The following is a 21844-nucleotide window of genomic DNA, read 5'->3' as shown; positions in this document are numbered from 1 at the left end:
AGATTGTACAGTATAAAAACAATTACGCCTATGGAGACTCCCTATAAACCAAATATACAAGTATGTGCATGTACGCCCGCATATATAATGTATTCCAAGTTCATTCCACATTTACTCATGTGTCTTACTGGTAGGGGACAGGATTGCCAGTTTGCAGCCATGGTGAAACCCTGGGTCCACTCCCATGATGACTTTCCCACGCACAGGACACATCAGAAGACGCTGACGCAGATTACGAACAAACATGGCAATGGACTCTTTTTCTGCACTAGCAGTCAACTTAGACCTGGGACAAGACGAAATAGAGGCAATGCATCTTTGTGTTCAGTATTAAAAAAAAAAGAAGCTTTACTATCTGGTGAGAACAAACCTGTAGCCTCGACTGAGAAAGGGCAGAATAAATCTTCTGTAGGAATCTTCAGCAGCATTCTTCAAAATCGTCATCAGTTCTGGCTGCGCAAAACCCTGAGGCCTCCATCTGTAAGTCAAAAGGCAGATAAAGTCCTGATAGACAGTTTACATGCTTTTACAGCCTCCCCTCCAAAAAAAAACACACTAATAAGTTTTTACAGTACATTAACTTACGTGTACTTACCTAAGAAAGTACTGGGTAATAATGCTTAATTTTACAGTGTGTTAACTTACGTGTACTTACAGTGTACTTATCAAAGAAAGTACTGGGTAATATAAGGTAAGTACATGGGTTAAGGGTAGGCTTAGGGGTAGGTTCAGGGTTAGTACCTAGTTATTGTAATTACTATAATAAGTACATAGTATGTACATGGGGAACAGGACTGTAAAGGGAAGCGTTACCATTTGAAATCTGACATGATTGTGTACTTACTACATGAAAATAATCTTTTTTTTTTACATTATCAAAAACATAATTTTTTAAGAAATGAGGTCTGAGGCATTGTAGAACGAGGTACATCAGTATCAAAACATGTGGATAATCTTTAACACCTGGCAGCGTGAAAGTCACTTGCCAACCCATTGCCCATCAAGCAGGCAACGGCACTGGGCCAGACCACGAGGGAGAAAGTTTCTTAAGAAGATGAGGCGTGGTGCATGTATGAACACTGTGGGTGTGTGCTAACCTGGCGTTGACGCACCACCTACAGAAGTCATTCTTCACCCAGTCGGGGATGTTGACCTTCACTGTCAGAATCTTCAGATTCTCCCCACGGTTAATGGCTAACGTCTGAAACAAGAGAATAACCTGTAGAGACAGCCGACACAAGGCGAGGCACGGTAGTGCACCGTCGGTACCACCCCCTCCCGCTCAATCCTAAAACAAGTCAGAGCGCACTCGTGGCACACCGAAAAGCTCTGTGCCTCTCTCACTTTCCCCTCACTGATCTTCTAAGGGGAAGTGACATGCTGTGAAGCAAATAGTTTTAAGTATCTGACCTTTTCTGAGGAAAACCTTTTGAAAGGAAACAAGAAGGAAAAGATGACCCATCAATCTGGACTCCAAGCGGAAGAACCGAGCTGACAAATGCCACCAACCCCTACACAAACACACCCCCCACCACAGAGCAGGCGTCCACCCCCTCTGCATTGCTCAACAGCTAATGGCCCGATCAAGACGGGAATTAATCCAGCCAGAAATATGATGAAAATTATATTTCCATATTTTGGCATTTCAACACCCTAAGGCAGCTGTTTACTTGGGTTTTCTCATGCGATGTTTATCGCATTTGAAGTTTTGCATGTGATGATGGAAATGTCAAAACAAATATCAAACTTTTCTCCATACCCTGTGTCATTTCCAACTAACGCCCTGTGTAGTTATTGAATATTTATTAATAATAATAATAATAATAATAATAATATCATATTAATAGTAATGCATACATTAAATCATGAATCATGAGTAAAATCACAAGGACTACAATTAGAAGAAAAGAAAAACATACCTTAAAATACAAGCAAACATAGCTTTTTATATTCATGGGCAACATATTTCTAAAAAAAAAAAAAAAGCTGTCAAAAACAGGCACAGATATCCATTAAAATACACTCTTGTTTGTCATATCACTCAGCCAGAATTAAAGCTTGTCACATACCGTACAAACAATGCTGATAAATTGGGGAAAAAAGAATGTGTGCAAAAATAAGGTTTAAGTGTAACACTCGTCATTGAAAAACCAAAAACCAGCTATTTTAAAAACCCATTTTTCACAGATTCAGTTTAGTGTCATATTTCTCCAGCTTTAAGACATACTAATCCAAGACGTGACATTTTCAAAACAGAAAAGGGGGAAAAGTATGTTTAATCTAAATATTCAACATATCATGTTCCTCAATAACAGTGAAATCATAATTGGAAAAATATGAAGAATGTAAGCGACAGAAATGAATATTATTTTAAAGACAGCTATTCCGATTCAATATTTTTTCTCCAAATAAAGGCAAATACATTGCTATGGAAGAGAGCAATAGAGGATGGCCTCTACAAACAGAAAGAAAGGATGAACTTTTCACTTCCTATCTTTGCATGTACAGAAAAACAAACATACACAACATGGGGTTTAAAATACAACAATGTTCATTCTCCATACAAAATAAACATGATCTCTTGCTTTAGCGAGAGCTGCTTTATTTTATAAAAACACCTGATTATTGCAGTCAATCTATCATACGCTCAAAAAAACAAGCATTTATAAAAATGTGCAGTTCAAAAATATACAAATTTCCAGTTAGTAACAAATAAAAGGTGGTCTTACTTTTTATTTGTTAGGTGATTTGTAGATTTTTGACAGCACATTTCTAAATAACTAACATTAATTTAACAATGAGCAATACATTGTTAAAGTTTTTATTAATCTTTGTTAAGTAGTTATTAAAAATACAACTGTTCATTGTTTGTTCATGTTAGTTCAGTGCATTAACTAATGTTAACAAACACAACTTTTGATTTTAATAATGTATTAGTCAATGTTGAAATGAACATTAACTAAGATTAATAAATGCTTTAGAAGTATTGTTCATTCTTAGTCCATGTTAACTAATGTAGTTAACTAATGTTAACAAATTAACCTTATTGTAAAGTGTTACCATATATACTGTATGTATGTGTGTGTGTGTGTGTGTGTGTGTGTGTGTGTGTGTGTGTGTGTGTGTGTGTGTGTGTGTGTGTGTGTGTGTGTATATGTGTATATATTTAAGTTAAAATAAAATGTATTTAAACTTAATTTGAAGTTATCTATTCGGAATGCTTCTGTCACCATCTTTTCATGTTTCGTCTTTCAATATGTCAAATTATTTGTCTGATGATTGATTTTAATAAAAAAATGCATAAATTCTGCCTAATTTACACAAAGCACCAATGTACCCTCTGTTAATAATGGTGTCACTAAGACCAACAAAACCCTTCACCAACCTTTCGTTACGAACATGTGGAACCCACACGCACACACATTACTTAATACACTCTCACAACTGATGTGTTAAATTAAACAAGCAAGTATGTGTGTATACACATGCCTCCTGTCAAAACACATTCCACACTGTTCCTCAGAAAAACCACGAAAAGGTTCATTTTAGCCGGAGTGCGACAGCTCACAGATCACGGCAAACTCATATTAACACTCACTGACAAACCACGTCAGCAGATTAACAACGGGTAAACTGTATGCTTCACAGGAGATCTCGCCGGCACTCATTCACTCACTCATTCAGCCTCTCTTTCGCTCTTTGTCTCTCTCCCTCTCACCCTCACACCCCGATCCCCCTCCTTCCTCACAGAGGCCATGAGCGGCTGTCATCATGAAGCAGTGTCTGTCAATCCTAGCCTTTAATCCACAGGCACGTGGATGGGGACGTGTCACATATGTTAAGAGGGGGAGAAAGGGAATGACTGGGGGACAGGGAACAGGGTGAGAGAGACGAATAGAGGGAGAAAAGGATGACTGAGTCACTGTGACATGTGGCCCACAACCAACTCTGAATAAGCGGGTAGCCATGAAGTGAAAGAGGGGGAAGGGGACGCCATTGACACAAACATAAACAGTTAAACAGCGCTGACAGAAGAGCTTTGAAGAGTGGCATAAGGACTTGTGTATATGGAACAACACTGTCAGTGTGTGTGGACTGGAGGATAGTGTCCGAGTGTGTGCACATACACTAGCTGTCAGAGATTTGGACACACCTACTCATCGTTTATTATGACTTTCATACTATTTTAGAATAATAGAGAAGTCATTAAATAACACAAGTATGGGAATTGTGTAGTGACTAAAATGTTTAAAAAATAGTATATTTCAGCTTCTTCAAAGTGTCCAGCCTTTGCAGAGACTTCATGAGCTGTGTCCTGGGATGCTTTTTACATAGTAGAGAAGTACATGCAGGAGACTTGTTAGCTCTTTACTATCCACTAACTCATTCACTTACAGAATGGAATTAAAATTTTGTTTTTCAAAGAAATTCAGATGCAGGCACAATTTATATTGGTCTACAAAACTAGCAGAAGCATTTAGAAGAGAAAGAAGGTTTAAAAGATTTTTAAGATCACTTGAAACAACTTTAAGGCCTAGTTTCACAGACAGGTTAAGCCAGGACAAGGACTTAGTTCAATTAGGACATTTAAGAACCTTTTATACGCGTGCTTTAGAAAAAAAAAGACAGTACTGGTGTGCATCTTGAGACAAAACAATGGTACTGTTATATTTTAAGATATGTCCGTGCAAGTTGCTTTCAGTTAAAACAGCTCAAACATGCATTTTAGTCTTTAGCCTTAAGCCTAGTCTGTGAAACTGGATGCAAATGTGGTTGTCCAAACTTTTGACTGGTAGTGTTAATAAATAGCTCTGGCATTTTAAGTCCCGGGCACCAATATTTTAATGATTCAGAAAAGATGAATCATTGTCTGGCCAACTAAGATTTCAGTATGGAGATGGATGTTATGATTTGTTTGGTGGTACCACAGCACTACGTAAGTGTATTTTAGCAACCGTTGTTATTGTTAAATAAAACTGGCATTAAAACTATTAAAAATCATCAATGTCTAACGGTGCCTCATAGGTGGAATGTTAAGTGAAGGTACTCTATGGTCACAAGTTCAACAACAAAACGCTAGATGACCAAGGCACACTTTTTCATTAAAAAGCCATTATTATTTCATGGCTCCATGGAAAATGGAAAATAAGTTCTCAATTTATTTCGGTGAAGGCCTTCACAACAAATAATTTTCGCTAATTGAAATAGGTAAAATCTAATATATATATATATATATATATATATATATATATACACACACACACACATACAGGAAAAAAATAATATAATAATATGTATAATAATAGTATATTAATATTAATTATTAATATTCATTAATATAATAATAATTCTAATGATACCAAAGTAACACTGGCATTAACATCGTTTGTTGTTTGCTTTTGGGATCTGAAGGATTATTTGGACCCGAAAACTGTTATGTGTGTCTTAACCAGATGAAAAATTAAATCATAATTTCCCAGACCCACACTACTGCTTCCTATCCCTACCATTTGCATCATCTTATATCTCCACTATTCACATTGAAAAAAGTTAAATAAAAACAAAACCACACTTTTGACCACATGGCAAGAAATGTTGTTATCATATCTGACACTTTTTATGATTGAGAAAATATATCATTATGTTAATCATGAAGATAATGAAATAGCAGTATTAGCATATCACTGTGGAACAGACATTTGTGTAATTTGCCAAGACAGCAATATCACTGCATGATATTTAAATCTCTGGATGAAAGGAAGATCAAAATAAAATGTTAATAGATCTAAAAGTTTCCTATCTGCACAGTGAATCCAGTGTGGCACAAGATAAGAGGTGACTATACCTGATGATGCTGGATACGCTGGACATCGCAGGTGAAGTCAGTATACAGGCTGAACTTGGCAATGTCCTTTGGTTTGCTCTTCTGATTTCCCTGCTGTGGCTGCTGTTCTTTCAGGGCTGTTTTAGACACTGATGAGTGAATGGTCACTGCACTCCTGTCACACCTGAGACCATACATATATTCAGAGTCAAACATACACTCATAATTGGGACTGACAGGTTAGAAAATGTAAGGGGAGATGCATAAAAGAGCAAGACAAACAGATAGATTAATAGATGATAGAAAGATGATAATTAAGAGAGACTGGAGATTAGGGAGAAAATATTGGGTTTGTTAAATGTCTCACAGTGACTGGACATAGGTAAGAGTCTCTTTGTCCTTTGCAATCATATCTGCCAGGATCTCCTGCACACCCGTGGCCACCTCATCTAGGGTCGACAACCCTACACACAGGAAGAGAAATAGCTGAAATCTCACATAACATTCACAGTTATCAGTGACCCTGCATCAACTTATTAGAACTGAATTTCTTTGGTGGAAAGTGTGGAATAGTTCCGACTCCTGCTAATTTATACAGCACAAATATTCCAGAGTACAAATATTCCACATAGTTATATGGAAATATATGTAAAACTTGGAAATACATATGGAAAAATGTCACTCCCATGATATGTCAATGTCAACTGCCCAAAAGCATGTGCAGACAACATAAATAAAGTAATTTGCTGCCCTCTGCTGACCCAATGTCTTTTATCACTCTTTTTATTTGATATAGAAATTAAGGAGGTAATGTTGTGTCTCAAAAACTATCATTGTTAAATGAATGTACTGTACCCAAAAGCATTGTTAGCCAAGTTCCGTTGAATTGTGTTGGTAACAATGGAACATGTGACCACAGTTGGCTTTGGGAAACAACACACCCCTGCTCTGGAGCAGATTTTATTCTGGGTTTGAGATTGCAAACCAAAACTGGAACAATCAGATGTAAGCAAACGGACATATATTGGATGCAATAAAGCTACTCCCCCTATATCTCTTGCTACAAACTAGAGCAGTTTATAGTGAAAAAATATATTTTGCTGTTAATTACTTATTTTTATATTAAAGAAATTATAATTATGAATAATTCAAATAATATTAATTTAATAATTACATAAATTGACAATAAAAATAAAAATATTTAAATTAATATAAATATAGCCTATACAAATACAAGTTAACAGCGCCAGTTCTCTCGCAAGAACTAAATCAAACTGATGCTCTCCATGTTCCGTGTGATTGGCAGTTCACTGCACGTCACACTTTTAGGTGCATGGCATGCACTTCAGATTTTATCACAAACTCCGGATCAAACCCTGAGTTGACAGAGAAAGTTTATACAGAGCGTACCTGATCTAAACCTGGCTGGATTTGTATGGTTTTGCAACTCTAAACCTACTCTGAGTTTGTTCAACTAGCTTCATGCTACAGGCCTCTGGCGTACATGCACCAATATAACATGATGCTTGCTGCAAGTAGTATACAGAAGACTGATACCCTTAGTGTTGGGCTGGATTGAGGAGTGCAGATCCAGTGTCTGAGGTGCCCGAAGAAGAGCCAGGGCAACAGGTTCCAGTCCTAGCTCCTTAGCTCGTCTGGCCTTGGACAGCTTACTGCCCTTTTTATAGGGGCCATACTAAAGACAACACAAAAGTAAATGCTATCATTACATTCCTCACAGTAAAAAACACCAAATGATCAAAGTTTTAGAGTTAATAAGCTGAGAAGCTTGTTCTGTCTCACCACATGGTCTATTTCATCAGCTGTTGTGCAGTTCTTTAGAACCATTTCCAGGTCTAAAGTAAGAACTCCTTCCTTCTTTAGTGTTTGAGCCACAGATCTGCTCTTCTTGGCCACTGACCTAAGACATATGCATAAAATGAAGTTGATCCTGTTTGCTTTACAATTTGCTTTCTCATTAGGAAAAGTAGCTAACTAATTGTATATTGTCAAGTTATACTACTGTTCAAAATTCAGTAAGATTTTTTTTAATGTTTTTGAAACATTTTGTCTTATGTTAATCAAGACTGCATTTTGTTGGTCAACAATAATCAAATCAAAACAAATCAAGTAACAATGCAATTTAAAATAATTCATTTAAAATCAATCATCTTTTTTAGTATATTAAGTGTAAATAGTTCCTGTAATGGCAGGTCAGGGTACTACATTCTTTAATCATTTTTTATAATTACATTTTTTTTTATAGAATTAATATTTTTTTTAATAGAGAGTTCAAAAGACAAGCATTTATTTGAAATATAAATATTTTGTACTATTGTACATGTCTTTAGTGTTTGACCAATTTAATGGATCCTTGCTGAATAAAATCTTTTTTTTTTTTCTTCAAAAAAGTCTCACTGACCCCAAACATTGAACAACAGTTTATGAAGAGAAAATGTCATATTTAGTCAAATCAACCAAGTGTTAAAACTAGTTAAGTTTGTCATTTAATCCTGGCCTGGCCGGACGAAAGTCTATAGAATCACCTGACTCTTCCATAGAGAACAATTTTTTCTCATTACGCAGCTTAATCTCTGCTGCCATCTACAGGTCACACTTGATTTCAGCAACTTAATCAAGGTAACTCAAGCCAATAGTCCATAATAGTCCTATTCAGGGGCGTCACTAGGATTTTCATTTTAGGGGGGCTAAGCCCCCAATGAGGGTATGATTTTTTTGTTGTTGAAATAATAAAAAAAGTTTACACTTTAGTTTAGGATCTAATGCTCACTATTAATTTCATTACCATGCAAAGGCAGGGTTTTATAATCACTGTACTCCCAAATGTGAGGTAGGGCACTTAGGGGGGTTCGGTATTTCCCCGAGAAAATTTTGATTTCTGTGATCTACATATGTGCATTTTAAGATGTTTTGAAGATGTATCCAAAAAAATTGGATAACAGCTTTAAAGCCATGTCAGTGGGCAGATGATTATTTTTCTCTCCTCATCAGCATCACACTCTTTTTCTCTATGTTTTTATCTTGCGCTGTCTCTTCCCCTCCTAAAGCTGAGCTTTGACTGATATAGGCTTTTCATTTTTGTCTGTCAGTGAAGAAAGTAAACATAGGGTCAACTGATAGGTTGCATTCACAATATGTAGGCTACACATTCATTTTTGATCTAATGCCTAATACATGGCCATAGACAGGGCTTTATAATCAAAGAGGTCCTAAATTTGAGGTTGGTAGGGGGTTCAAATTTTTTATTTCTCTGATATGTGCATTTCAAGACGTTTTTAAGACCAAAAAAAATGATAAGAAATAGCTTTAAAACTATGTCAGTGGGCAGTAGATTATTTGTCAATACCTGCTCTCTCCTCATCTCCATCACTCTTTCTTTTTTTCTCAGTCTCTTCATCCCTTTCTCTTCCCTTCCTAAAGCTGAGCTTTTTTAATTTACTAAAGGATACAATTTGTATTATATTCTCAATATGTACACATTCATTATTAATCTTTTGCCTAACATGATGAAAACGACTTTGCTAATGTTTATTGTTCCCTCACAATGACAGTCAACTTAAGTTATTACATTACACGTTACATAGGCCTATTTTCAGTTCAAAATGGCGAAAATAGACAAAACTATATTAGTTTGCCTGATTATTTTTTTTCATTCATTTAACATTTCTGACCTAAAAAAATGTCAAAATTAAAAATGTTGTTTAGCTACTTGCATCTTATCTCGCACTTGACCATACGTGTCGAGTCGCACTGTTAAAATTCACGCTCAGCAGCGTCTGTGAACATAAAGCCCTCCTACTTTGATTTGATTGGTCATCTCAAATATTCTGACATTGACGAGCAGTGACAGACCAATGAGGCTCAGATGAACACACACACCCTGTCCTCTGTTACTGACGTGCTCTCTGCTCGGCGCCGCTGCGGATTGAAGATGAAGAATGCACTGAATCTGATTATAACAAGACTGAAGCGAACACGAATTTGTGTAGCCTACATTAATCACACATTTTTAGGGGGGCTAGGCAGAAGTTTAGGGGGGCTGAAGCCCCCCTAAAAAGGGCCTAGCGACGCCTTTGGTCCTATTCAAATATCAGCTTATTGTGTCACTGGACTGGACACATCCATCTACTAAAAGCATTTTCATATAAATGAATAAACCAAAACACTTATTCTGTTTCCTTGAAAATGAAAATAGAAGAGTTTATTAAACTATATCAGATAAGTCTAAAAAAAAGAAAAAATATTTCCTTTCTGGTATCTCTTTTTTTATTTATTTTTTTGACTTGGCCTTCCAATGTCTTACCGTAACTCTTCAAGAGCCAGCTGCACATCTCGAACAGCATCTGCATCCATATGGTTAATCAGCTCCTTTCTATAGCGCACCATGAAGGGAATCGTGTTCTCCTCCTGGAAGAGCTGTGCAATGTTCACACACACCCACTGCTCCACACCCGTCTTGTTAGCAAGAACCTACAAGGGTTGAAAAAAATAAATGGTCTTGAAATATTTGAGTTACTATTATTGTACTATGTGAGAAAAAAAAAGACTGGATTCAAAAAATAGCAAATAATAATAATAATTCCTTTAACAACCTTTATCCAACTGTTTCAAAATCAACATAGCCAATCACTATTTCATGTTTCAAGAAAGTAATAACCTACCCGAATGGGATCCCAATTCATCTGAAAGTCTTCCACACAGGAATTGCCCGGTTTGAGTTTTATAGTTCTTTCCTGGGGCACGTTTGTGGTCTTCTGCTTCTTCTGAGCAGGTTCATCAAAGGTGAAGCTGTCATCTGGTTCCTCTTTTTTCATCTTGGGGAAATGTTGGCTGGAGGATGGACCCTCATCAGGCATATCTCTTGGGACAGCTGCATTATTACTGAACTCCCTGCTCAAGTTGATGGACAACCTCTGAAATAAGGCAACGGAATGAAGCAAGTAATTTGAGTACATTATATTAGAGCTGCTTATTTGAATGGTGCCTAACTAATGTCTTTAACAAATGTAAATGTCAAGCTATACTACCGTACATCAGTCTTATGCTCACAAAGACGGCATTTATTTGATTAACAATAGAGTAAAACTATAATATTGTAAAATATTAATGCAATTTAAAATGACAGTTTTCTATATAATTATGTATTTAAAGTGTAATTAATTCCTGTAATTGCAGAGCTGAATATTCAGCAGCCATTACTCCAGTCTTCAGTGTCACATGATCCTTCAGAAATTCACAATTCTTAATATTATCAATGTTAAAAACAATTGTGCTGCATAATCTTTTTGTGTCTACATTATTATTATTTTTACAAATTAAAAAAAAAATGAATAAAAAAGACTTTTAAAAAGACTGACTTTAGTCACAATGGATCAATTTAATGCCTCCTTACTGAAAAGAAGTATTAATTTTTTAATTGTAGTGTGTACAGAAAGTCAAATTTAGCCAAATTAACCAAGATATAAAATTATAGAACATAGAATATACTTAGTTTTTAGAATCACCGGACATCCCAATGAAGGAAGTGATTTGAATACGTGATGTTTTTGTTGGTTAAATTATATTAGAACTGTTGATGTGAGTCAGGGTAGATAGATAACGTGTAGTAATTAGTCATTTAGAAAAGCAGATGCTGTTATGCAGAGCAACTTACAGTACATTTATTACAAGACAGTTACTGCTGCTGAGTCAAATACTAAAAACTTGCCTCTTCTTTGATTGTCACATGCTGGTGAGTTTCAGGCTTCGGTAGAACTGCATCCTCAGTTTGATTCTCTGTATTAGGCTTCTCCTTCTTCGCTTTAGGAACTCGTGCAGCTCTTGGCTTCCTCTCCGCTTTAGGTTTTGGCTCTTTAGGTTTGGCCACCCTCTTGGTTACTTTTTTCTTTTCAGAGGTCTCATCTGTCCCCCTCTGGCGTCTTCCTTTAGTTTTGCCTTCATTTGAATTTGGCAACCATTCATCTAACTCACTGTCATCTTTCTGATTGCCTGTTCTGTAACAAGACATTATTTATATTTCATCCAACATTCAGGGAGAACAAGAAATAGAAGATATTGTACTTTTACTAAATTAAAAAAAACATTTTGTTCTTTCAAACGCCACTAGCCTACCTAAAATTCAAGAGCATGTTTTTAACACTGTTAATCTATTGGCATAAAGAGCCTAAAAATCGTTTTACTGCACAGTGTTGCATTTTACTCTTCTAGGAAGCTAATTTGAAAAGAAATGTGTTGGATTGTGAAAGCAAAGCAAAAGAACTCACATGTCATCAGAATCGTCATCAGTCTCTGGATCTTTATACACCTTTGTTGTTCTTGTTCGAAGCATCTTTGTGTGGGAAACAACAAATAAAACTAAATGATGGACTAAATGACAGTAACAAATAAGAGTGTGTGGGAAAATAAAAAGAATAACTTGGACGTGGATATGTTTTCAACACAATTCATATGTCTATAAGTTACAGATTGGACGATTATATGTGAATATAAAAATAATCTGTTTTCTCATATAACGACTTTCAGACAAAGTGATAAATATGCAAACATGCCCGTCAGGTGTCACGTCAAATATGTGCAAAGTAACGTTACTCAGTGAAATGCAAAAGCATGTTCACCGTTGTTGTGGTGAATATTAAATGTTAGCAAACAGAAACTGTCTGTAGAATCAGAAAGTCATTTTGAATTTAGCGCGCGAGCACGTACGTGTAATTTGTATTAGCTAATGGTTCTCCAAATGACCAAATATTAAACCAGAGATGTTCACCTCCTACAGTAATCGCTTACAGAACTGTTAAAACTTACAGTATTTCTCTGACAGACATTACTATCACCCATGTATGCGACTGGGTGATGCTTTGTTTCCTCAGCGACGTCAGCAACAGGAAGTGATGTAGTTAAGGCTCTCAAACTCTTAATATATAATAAAGGTTCATCTTTACCCGTTTTTTCATCAAAAGTTTTTCCATCAAAAATCTAAAATTTCATTAGAATTAGAAGCTGGTAAGCATTCTCTACTTTTAAATAACCAATTTAATAAAATATATAAATTCACCATTTCAATTTGTATTGGTAAATAAATGTAACGTTAGGCTATTTGTCAATATATTAATGGTATTAGCTATTTGATAACGTTAATTACTTCTACACATTTTTTTTTACTCCAAACATTAAAGTCCTTTAAATGTGACTGTCATTTTATTTGAATGTTCTTAGAACTTTCAAAACATCCAGATTGTTTTAATGTTTTTAAAACGATTTATCTTGGATATGTGAACGTTCGCTAATGTTTAGCTAATTTTGTAAACGGAGTATTATTCAACTAAAATGTTTCAGAAATATAGCTGAAATATGTTTCAGAATGTATAAATATTTTGTGCTAATGTTTTGAGAACATTATTACAATTACTGGAAGAATGTTTGTTCACGTTGAGAGAACATTGCCAGAACTTTATCCATCTGGCTGGTATGAAAAGAGGCAAGATATAATGTTTGCTGAGTGCTTTGCATTAAAATGGCATTATAATGTAGGCTATGGTGCTATAAATCTAACCTAAACTGGGTTATTCTCCAGAAAACACACAACTTAAAGCCCTGTTTCGATACGTGTAGCTTATACTATAGCCTACTATAGCAAAGTTAAGCTATACAAACATGCACACTAAACATGCTTATTTGTTTTTGGACATTGAATTACAGTGGCAATTTAATGAAATCTTCTTCTGTTACAATTTATTTTCATTACTGAACCAATCAATAAAGCATATCAAGAGCAGTGTATATTCATGTGTCACAAATGACGTAGCTTGTCTTGAGTGAAAAAAAAATGCTCTTTGCTCTTTGCACCCGTCCAATTCCGTGAGTTCCAGGGTTTGTTTGTCAATTACCTGTGTGAAGTAACCATTGAAAGTGTTCCCTGCTCTGCAAAATGAAGCGTAGAATCAATAAATCTGAAAGAAAATTTCAGTCTGCAGGAAGATTGCCGAAACCTAAGGATCTGAACGAGCATGCAAGGCAAGCAATATTTGTTGTTATTAGGAAAGGCATATTCTGCCCATTTTAAATAAATCAATTAAATTATAAAAATGAAAAAGAAACTGACTTCTTCAAAATTAATTCAGTGTAGACTTGTTTTTGTTTGTGACTGCATAACAGCTGCATAAAACTAACAGCAACAATATCAGGCAATGTCTAACAGTATCATTAAATCCTGCTAATGTAGTTGGTTGTAAAAGAGAAGAACCTTTAAAATGTGCCACTATGAAAATTACTTTAAAATTACAGTTTTTTTTTTTTTTACTTGATGTGTATAGGCAATACAAGACATTATCAAGGATAAAACTAAGCTAAAACTTAGAAGATTATTTGTGCAATTCATCGGGAGTTCAGCAGAGTTCTTACCATTGCAACACAAAACATTTCATATTCAACAACTAGTTGAGTTGTAAGCAAAGGCAAAAGCAAAACACATTGCATTGGTTTAAGAATAAATTTGTCTTCACCACATCTTGACTATAGCCTTTTGGACCAAAAATGACAGATTCTGTGAATGTTCTTTTCTTAAGATCTCAGTGGACTTGGACTAAAATGGGACTTCTTTTGATGTGCGTACTTTCTGCAACAATACCATTTCTAATGCATCTCTTCTCTGGTATGCAATTACCCCCCCCCCCCCCCCCCCCTATACTGTTGTAGTTTATGGATTTTCTTATGGATAAATTCATTTGTTTATTTCTCCAGACTATGTTGACCTCAGCCAACCTTCAGATATAGGTCTCAATCACACTATAAATATCTATCTCAAACCCGAGGAGGGGGTGAGAGTGGGCGTGTGGTTAGTTTAAAGACACCTACATGTCACATATATACTCAAAAACTATAAAACAACAATAACAAATATTGATGTTGAAAATATATTCTTTTTCTTTGTTTTTGCATTATACATAATTAATTTGTAGGTATACTGTACCTGAACATAGATGGAAGGAGGCGCAGGGGCAGAATCTAGAGTGGTATGAGAAAGCTCTGGGGGATGGATCGCCAATTTTCATCTACCTCCATGGCAATGAGGGTAACAGGCAAGAACCCTTTAATCAACTTCAAGAGAAGTCACAAGAGTCACATAAGAACACCTTTTATTCTAAAAATTTTAATCTCTGTTCACTAAAGATTCCCTTTGATATGCTAACCATGCAGACACTATGCAATGTCTGCATAATTTCTCGACATTGGTCAGTGGGCCTACGTATCTTTTACATACATTGAACTTGTGCATTGAACTTCACAGTGCTTTGCACTTTACCTTAGTAAAAAACTGGGATGTGCAACTGCAGCATATCACTTAACGTCCACAATAAATCCTTTTGCAACCTCACTAAAAAAAAAGAAAAAAAGATCAAAGTCCAATGAAACCAAGCATAAAAACTATAAGCGTGTAAACACTACCACAATATTATCAACTTGTTTAGCTTAAATACAATTACCACATATTGATTTTTGCTAATTCGCACATTGAGTTCCTTTGTGATTTTTCTTATTTGATGGGGATATACTATTTCACATTGTTTCTCTTCTAAATTAATCAATAAATCAATAAATGAAGTGATACATTTTGCATTATATTGAAAATACATGTAAATAATTTGCTTTTGTCTCGATGCTGTCATGACCTTTGTACCCTCAATAAACAGATCTGCACCCCATCGTATTGGAATTGCAAACGTGAGCAAACTCACTTTTTCATTATGTAGAAAAACTAAGACACTGAATAGAGATAATGACTGAAGTGTCTTGGCCATACAGGTCTTGAGTGCTGTTGGATATCATGTCTTGGCATTGGACTATAGAGGTGGGTTAAAATGTTGTCACTTCACTTTACAAACCCCTTTTCAAACTTCATATGATTTTTTGGTAGCATTTTGTTTTACAGTCCTGTTTCGCATGAACATACTTATTGTACTTGTTGTAGTAATGACACTAACTAGGTACTAACCCTGAACCTACCCCTAAACCTTAACTTAACCCATGTAGTTACCTTACACTACTCATTACTTTTGTGGAAAGAACACTGTAAGTACATTGAAAGTGCACGTACTGTAAAATGAAGTGTTACCGATGGCAATGCTTACTCAAATGTATTAAAATCTGTCAGGTTTTGGGGATTCCACTGGGGAACCTACAGAGGCCGGTCTGAGTACTGATGCCTTATTCTTGTACCACTGGGTTAAGGCACGCAGTGGAAACAGCCTGGTGTGTGTGTGGGGGCACTCGCTTGGTAGTGGGTGTGTAGCTTTTTTATTGACTTTTGCTGAGTTTCTACGAATGTATTAAAAACAATAAAGACAATAAATATAATATGACTAAACAAAATCTATATATTTTCTACATATACAGTATAACAGCTGTATGTTTCTTTTTCAATAGTGTAACGACTAATACTGTAGTGAAATTACTGGAGGAAGGTAAGAATTTGACTGATTGTATTTTTATGCTCTTATTTGTCTCAATGTCTCTTCAGTGTTGTTGTCTTGCTTTTACTTTTCACTTGTAATTGTATAGCATAGTAAGCTTCATGTAATATGAGGCAGAAATGCAGATCTAAATGCAAGGGGTTTGTTGAAAAAACATGAACATGGCAAGAACAGGAAAACCAGGGAACACAGGGAGCAGAGACACAATATGTCTACATAAATCCACAGCAAACATCGGCTGACAAAGAACAAGTGAAACACAAGGGATATACAGTATAAACAAAAGGGGTAACAAGCTAAAAAGACAACAGTCAGGAAACTAATCAACATTAAAAACTACAAGGGAGCAGGAAATGCAAGGAGCCAGGGCGGAGCAGGAAGTATGGGAGCCGGAGAAGAGCGGGGAGCCAGGGCGGAGCAGGAAGAGCGAGGAGCCAGGGTGGAGCAGGAAGAGTGTTGAGCCAGGGCGAAGCAGGAAGAGTGAGGAGCCAGGGCAGAGCAGGCAGGAAGGGCGAGGAGCCAGGGAAAAGCAGGAAGAGCGAGGAGCCAGGGCGGAGCAGGAAGAGCGTTGAGCCAAGACGGAGCAGGAAGAGCGGTGAGCCAGGACGAAGCAGGAAGAGTGGGGAGCCAGGGCGGAGCAGGCAGGAAGGGCGAGGAGCCAGGGCGGACCAGGAAGAGCAAGGAGTCAGGGCGAAGCAGGAAGAGCGGGGAGCCAGGGCGGAGCAGGAAGAGTGAGGAACCAGGGCGGAGCAGGAAGAGCGGGGAGCCAGGGCGGAGCAGGAAGAGCGGGGAGCCAGGGCGGAGCAGGAAGAGCGGGGAGCCAGGGCGGAGCAGGAAGAGTGAGGAGCCAGGGCGGAGCAGGAAGAGCGGGGAGCCAGGGCGGAGCAGGAAGAGTGAGGAGCCAGGGCGGAGCAGGAAGAGAGAGGACCCAGGGCGGAGCAGGAAGAGCGGGGAGCCAGGGCGGAGCAGGAAGAGTGAGGAGCCAGGGCGGAGCAGGAAGAGCAGGGAGCCAGGGCAGAGCAGGAAGAGTGGGGAGCCAGGGCGGAGCAGGAAGAGTGGGAGCCAGGGCGGAGCAGGAAGAGCGAGGAGTCAGGGCGGAGCAGGAAGAGTGGGAGCCAGGGTAGAGCAGTGAGCTAGGGCGGAGCAGGAAGTGCGGGAGCCAGGGAAGAGCGGCGACCCAGGGCGGAGCAATCAGAGGTAAAGGCCACCCAGGTGGAGCAGGAGGATCTGAAGACCAGCAGGGCAGAGCAGGCGGAGCTGGAGACCATTGTGGAGCTGAAGACCACCGAGAGTCAGGAGGCCATGGTGGAACAGAGACAGGGAGCCCAGAGAGTTGGCCTCAAGGATGGCCTTTGTTACCATAAGAGAGAGCACAGAGAGTTCTGAGACAGAGTTCATAAACAGCCTCAATGGCTGATGCTGCCACCTCTGGGGAAAAACACAAACAAGGCAAGAACAGGAAAACCAGGGAACATGAAAAGAAGAGACAAAGTCCATCTACATTTATCCACAGCAAACATCAACTGACAAGGGAACACGGGAAAAACAAGGCCTATATATACAAAAGGGGTAACAAGCTAATAAAACACACCTCGGAGCAATGGGTGAACTAATCAACGTGAAAAACAAGGGACTACAAATATGGCACAGAAACAGGAAGTAACACAAAAGTCCAAAGACATGGGGAACATTTACACACTTTACATATTTAATGTAAAGGTGTGTTTTTCTTAATTCTGTATATAGACATTTTTCTTGATTAAAAAACTGCACATTTCTTGACAGGAAAACAGTTTGATGGAATAATACTTGAGGGTGCATTCCTGACCGGGGAAGTGGCACCTAATCAACTTTTTGAACACGCTTTTTCTTGGGTAAGTAACATTCAGGATCTTAGAAATCATGGAAAAACAATTGGTCCAGACAAATGAGTTTCAGATATTTTCATTTTAGATATTTTTATTAGGTATTTTATTGATCATTTTTTAAATGTTTTTAAAACCTACCTTTCACAACATTGTATTGGGCTTTTCTTACAAAGTAAAATGTACTTGAAATCTGAACAATTTAATTCTGATGAAATTTGAAGTTCATTCATACTTTATATGGACAAACCACACAAGATGATATGGGTCATTAATCAGTTTGGTACCCCTCTCTTTTTTCTCTCTAGTTTTATTGGAAGTTCCCATACATTCAGTTCTTTCTTTTCAATCCACTGAAAAACAACATTGTGGTCTTTCCAACTAATAAGAAGTATGTGACATTGTTTCACTAAAGTAATTAATATTTATTTAACAATATGAGTAGAAATGTGATTGGAATAGAATGCAGTGTAATGTTAAATATGAAAATTTTTTGTACAATTTTTTATCTCGCTTTTCTTTTCTTTCTATTTTTTTTGATAGTTTGCAGAAAATTAGAACTCCCATTATGATTCTCCATGCTGAAGACGACCATTTAGTGCCATTCGCCTCGGCTCAAGAGGTTTGAGTTTACGTGTATGAAACTTAATTTACCTTATAAAAAATAATTTGGAAATACATCTTCGCTTTAAATTACATTTATTCTGGTTTAGATTTACAGAATCGCAAAAAAGGCTCAGAACTCAGATGAACGGGTCAAGCTGGTACCATTTGATGGATCGCTTGGATATCTTCATAATGGTCTCTATAAAGACCCTGGTTTGCCAAATATCATAAGGTGATGTCATGTTTTATTCATCTGAATATTACACATTTTTAAGATTTCAAAGAATTTTCATAGGAGATGCACGATACTAGGGGTAACGTTACAAGTAAAGACAGCTCTGGAGAAATACTTTATAGAAAGAGTAACTTATGATGAGTAAGCTATGCATTACTTAATATAATGTTGGACATACATCACTTAATGACAGAAAAATATTAGATAATGGCAGCAAAATGAATGCCTATGTTTATTATTACAGGGAGTTTGTGCAGTCGCTGAAGGCATGAGACAGACACATGAGGGGAAGGATTTACACCGAGAAAGAGCCAGCTAAAGCTGTAACTGGTTTTGTAACTGTAGGTTACGTTTAAAATTGTTGCAAACAGTATGCACTTCTTTGATAAAGACATTGTAATGTCTGAAGTATATAATTAACAAAAGGACCCCCATTAGGGTGAATTTACTGTCTTGTTATGAATAAGAAAATACAGCGCGGGAACTGTTAAAAAAGCACAATGAACCGTTTTGATTGAATGAACCATTTTAACGAATATTGAAGTAAACAAGGTAAACAACGGGGAGAGAATTCAAATGTGTGCCAATTTTGTGCATCAGTTCTTAAAGTGGCAGCAGCCTAGCATACCTACTGCTATCTCCTAAATGTAACAACAAGATAAATAGAAAAATTATTTACTGTTCTTTGATTGAATACATAAGTAACTTTGAATCAATATTTAAATCATATTGTGAAGACTATGCAGTGTTTTATTTTTTACATTTCATTATTCAATTGCATTATTCATTATTCAATTCATTTTGAATAGGAGGCTACCTAGTGTCCACACTGTCGCTGGCTTTGCATTTGAATTTGCTGTTGAATTTAAATAGACTTTTGTGCCTGGAGGAAAGAGATGTTTTCTGTTGTTTACATTTCCACAGCAAGTTGACTATATATGGGATGCATTTCTGTAAGCTAATTAATAATGCAGTTCACAACACATACCAATGAAGACTTGGATGGTAGATTTCTTCATAAGCGCATCACACCCAAAGTCAATCAATTTGTCCTGGTTTACCAGCAGGTTCTTGTATTTGATAACCCGATGGAAGACACCATGCTCGCAGCCAACTTTAGCGTGATGATATGATGTGCTGTCTTCACTTCAAGGCTTCCTCCATGGAGCTCCATGAAGCTCGACAAGTTAATGCAAGACAAGGACCGCTCGACCATGATGTAGTGGTCTATGTTGTCCTGCCAGTCCAGCCATTTAATTATCTGAGGAACGCTGGGGCCCTTATTGCTGATTAATGTAGAGCCGATCTCCATGGGTTTGAGTTTGGGATAGCCAGCCTAAAAAAAAGAAATGATGACAGATGGAGGTGGTTTCCAAAATAAGGACTTAGTTCACAAAACAGTTTGCCTACTGAGAAATTATGTAATTAACATAAATAAGATGTTATAAATTACCAAAAGTGGCTGTGAATCAATAACATAGCAGCTTACCACTTTGATGGCCCCTTCACTAAAATATCACAGCCACCTGATCAACAAAACAAAGAATTAACAATTAGCTTGTGCACAGAGGTCAGTCATACCATGCTAGTCATGAATCCGATAGAAACAGATATGAAAGGTTAAAATTTATAACGCCACAAACAAATTCCATGTGTGTTTGCACACACTTGGTGAATAAAGTTCATTCTGATTCTGATTTTGATGTCTATTAAATGATAAACAATTGTAGTTAGAATGAAATACCATTTTATATATTTTTTATTTAATAATTTAACTTTTTCTAATTCTCACAGATTTATTATTCTTACACTTGTCTGAGACATCCTGCTCTAGCTATTCCTCAGCAACAGGGACTAGGACTTTAGATGTTGGATCTACATATTAAACTAAATAAATACAATTAATAAAATATTGCATCCTTAAATTAGAGATTTAGTGGCACTTTTGACTTGAAGAATTAGCCATTAATCAAATACTTTTATCATGATGACACGTTTATGTGATTGATTTTACCATCAGTAATAAATTTCAGATATAATCCACCCTCACTCTAGTAACTCGTCTTGTGCTTTTTTTCAATCTCAGCAGCACCAACAGGCGTCTGATCAAGCCGATGAGGATGGTTCTCCGCCATGTTGGTGGTGTATTTTAGTAGTAGGCCTACTCAAGATTCGTGTACACACTCCATATCAAGCTCTTTGTTTTGGTCGTGAACTTAGCTGTCCCATGATAAAACTGATACAAATTTGATATAATTTCATTTTGATATAAAATACTCCAAAACGTCAACCTACAAGCAAGAGACTGCCAAATACGGTTAAATTGGTGATATAAAGCCTCTCGCAGTTGTGCTCTTTAAATGCTATGTTTTTGTTGTTGTTGTAAAAGGTTATAGGAAAATCAACTAATCATCAAGTGAAAGTTGAGTTCTCAAAGAATCTCAACTACTTTGCAAGACAAATGCTTTTTTGTAATTAGGTATTAGCCAACATGCTACGCTACCTGCCCCATTTCAAGCAGGAGTTTGAAAATCCCTGGGGGTTCATGAGGGGAAAGCAGGGGGTTGGTGAGTTAATGAAAAACTAATAATAAATCCAGTAATAAAAATATAAAATAAAAATAAATAATTTTAAAATCGAAACATTCTAAATATAACACTTAGTAAAATATTTAATTATTGTTATTTATCTGTATGGCATGTGATCATCTGACATAAGAGAACCTTGTACATGCAAATGTGTTGTTAAATTATTAAAATTAAATTATTAAATTTAAATAATTACAAATAATTAGGGGAAAATAGTTATTGTATTCATGTTAACTAAA

At 36.7% G+C, this 21844-nt stretch overlaps 2 protein-coding genes across 5 annotated transcripts in view; one reads left to right on the top strand and one right to left on the bottom strand.

The window, feature by feature from the left end:
* Positions 1-12728, bottom strand: part of srbd1 (S1 RNA binding domain 1) — a 60369-nt gene extending 47641 nt beyond the window's left edge. The window contains exons 1-12 of one of the 3 annotated variants that reach the window (XR_013205968.1): positions 12647-12716; positions 12109-12173; positions 11553-11838; positions 10507-10758; positions 10149-10315; positions 7628-7745; positions 7382-7520; positions 6192-6288; positions 5846-6008; positions 1098-1201; positions 371-478; positions 129-286 (exon numbers count right to left, since the gene is read on the bottom strand). Coding sequence is in view for 2 of the 3 variants with exons in the window: in XM_077237274.1 (XP_077093389.1) it covers positions 129-286; positions 371-478; positions 1098-1201; positions 5846-6008; positions 6192-6288; positions 7382-7520; positions 7628-7745; positions 10149-10315; positions 10507-10758; positions 11553-11838; positions 12109-12173; positions 12647-12679 (1690 nt within the window). In the remaining variant the exon portion in view is untranslated. Of the gene's footprint in view, positions 1-128; positions 287-370; positions 479-1097; positions 1202-5845; positions 6009-6191; positions 6289-7381; positions 7521-7627; positions 7746-10148; positions 10316-10506; positions 10759-11552; positions 11839-12108; positions 12174-12547 lie in introns of all 3 variants that reach the window. The other 2 variants (XM_077237274.1, XM_077237275.1) reach the window with 2 other exon arrangements.
* Positions 12729-12741: 13 nt separating this feature from the next.
* On the top strand, positions 12742-21069 carry LOC143745265 (lysophosphatidylserine lipase ABHD12-like). Of its 2 annotated transcripts, none has more exons than XM_077237273.1 (13): positions 12742-12844; positions 14407-14492; positions 14582-14675; positions 14800-14919; positions 15532-15562; positions 15644-15689; positions 15993-16122; positions 16265-16302; positions 18097-18185; positions 18485-18567; positions 18720-18798; positions 18890-19014; positions 19262-21069. In XM_077237273.1, the coding sequence occupies exons 2-13, from the start codon at positions 14429-14431 to the stop codon at positions 19287-19289; spliced, it is 927 nt and encodes a 308-aa protein (XP_077093388.1). In that variant the 5' UTR covers positions 12742-12844; positions 14407-14428; the 3' UTR covers positions 19290-21069. The 2 variants fall into 2 exon arrangements, with proteins under 2 accessions (XP_077093388.1, XP_077093387.1); XM_077237272.1 differs by lacking the exon at positions 12742-12844 and adding an exon at positions 13711-13855.
* The last annotated feature ends 775 nt before the right edge of the window (positions 21070-21844 follow it).

This window comes from Siphateles boraxobius, unplaced genomic scaffold (genome assembly GCF_051911475.1).
Source record: "Siphateles boraxobius isolate OS27281-9 unplaced genomic scaffold, OSU_SipBor_1 20, whole genome shotgun sequence".
Classification (NCBI taxonomy): Eukaryota; Metazoa; Chordata; class Actinopteri; order Cypriniformes; family Leuciscidae; genus Siphateles; species Siphateles boraxobius.
This window is presented reverse-complemented; position numbering and strand designations above follow the sequence as displayed.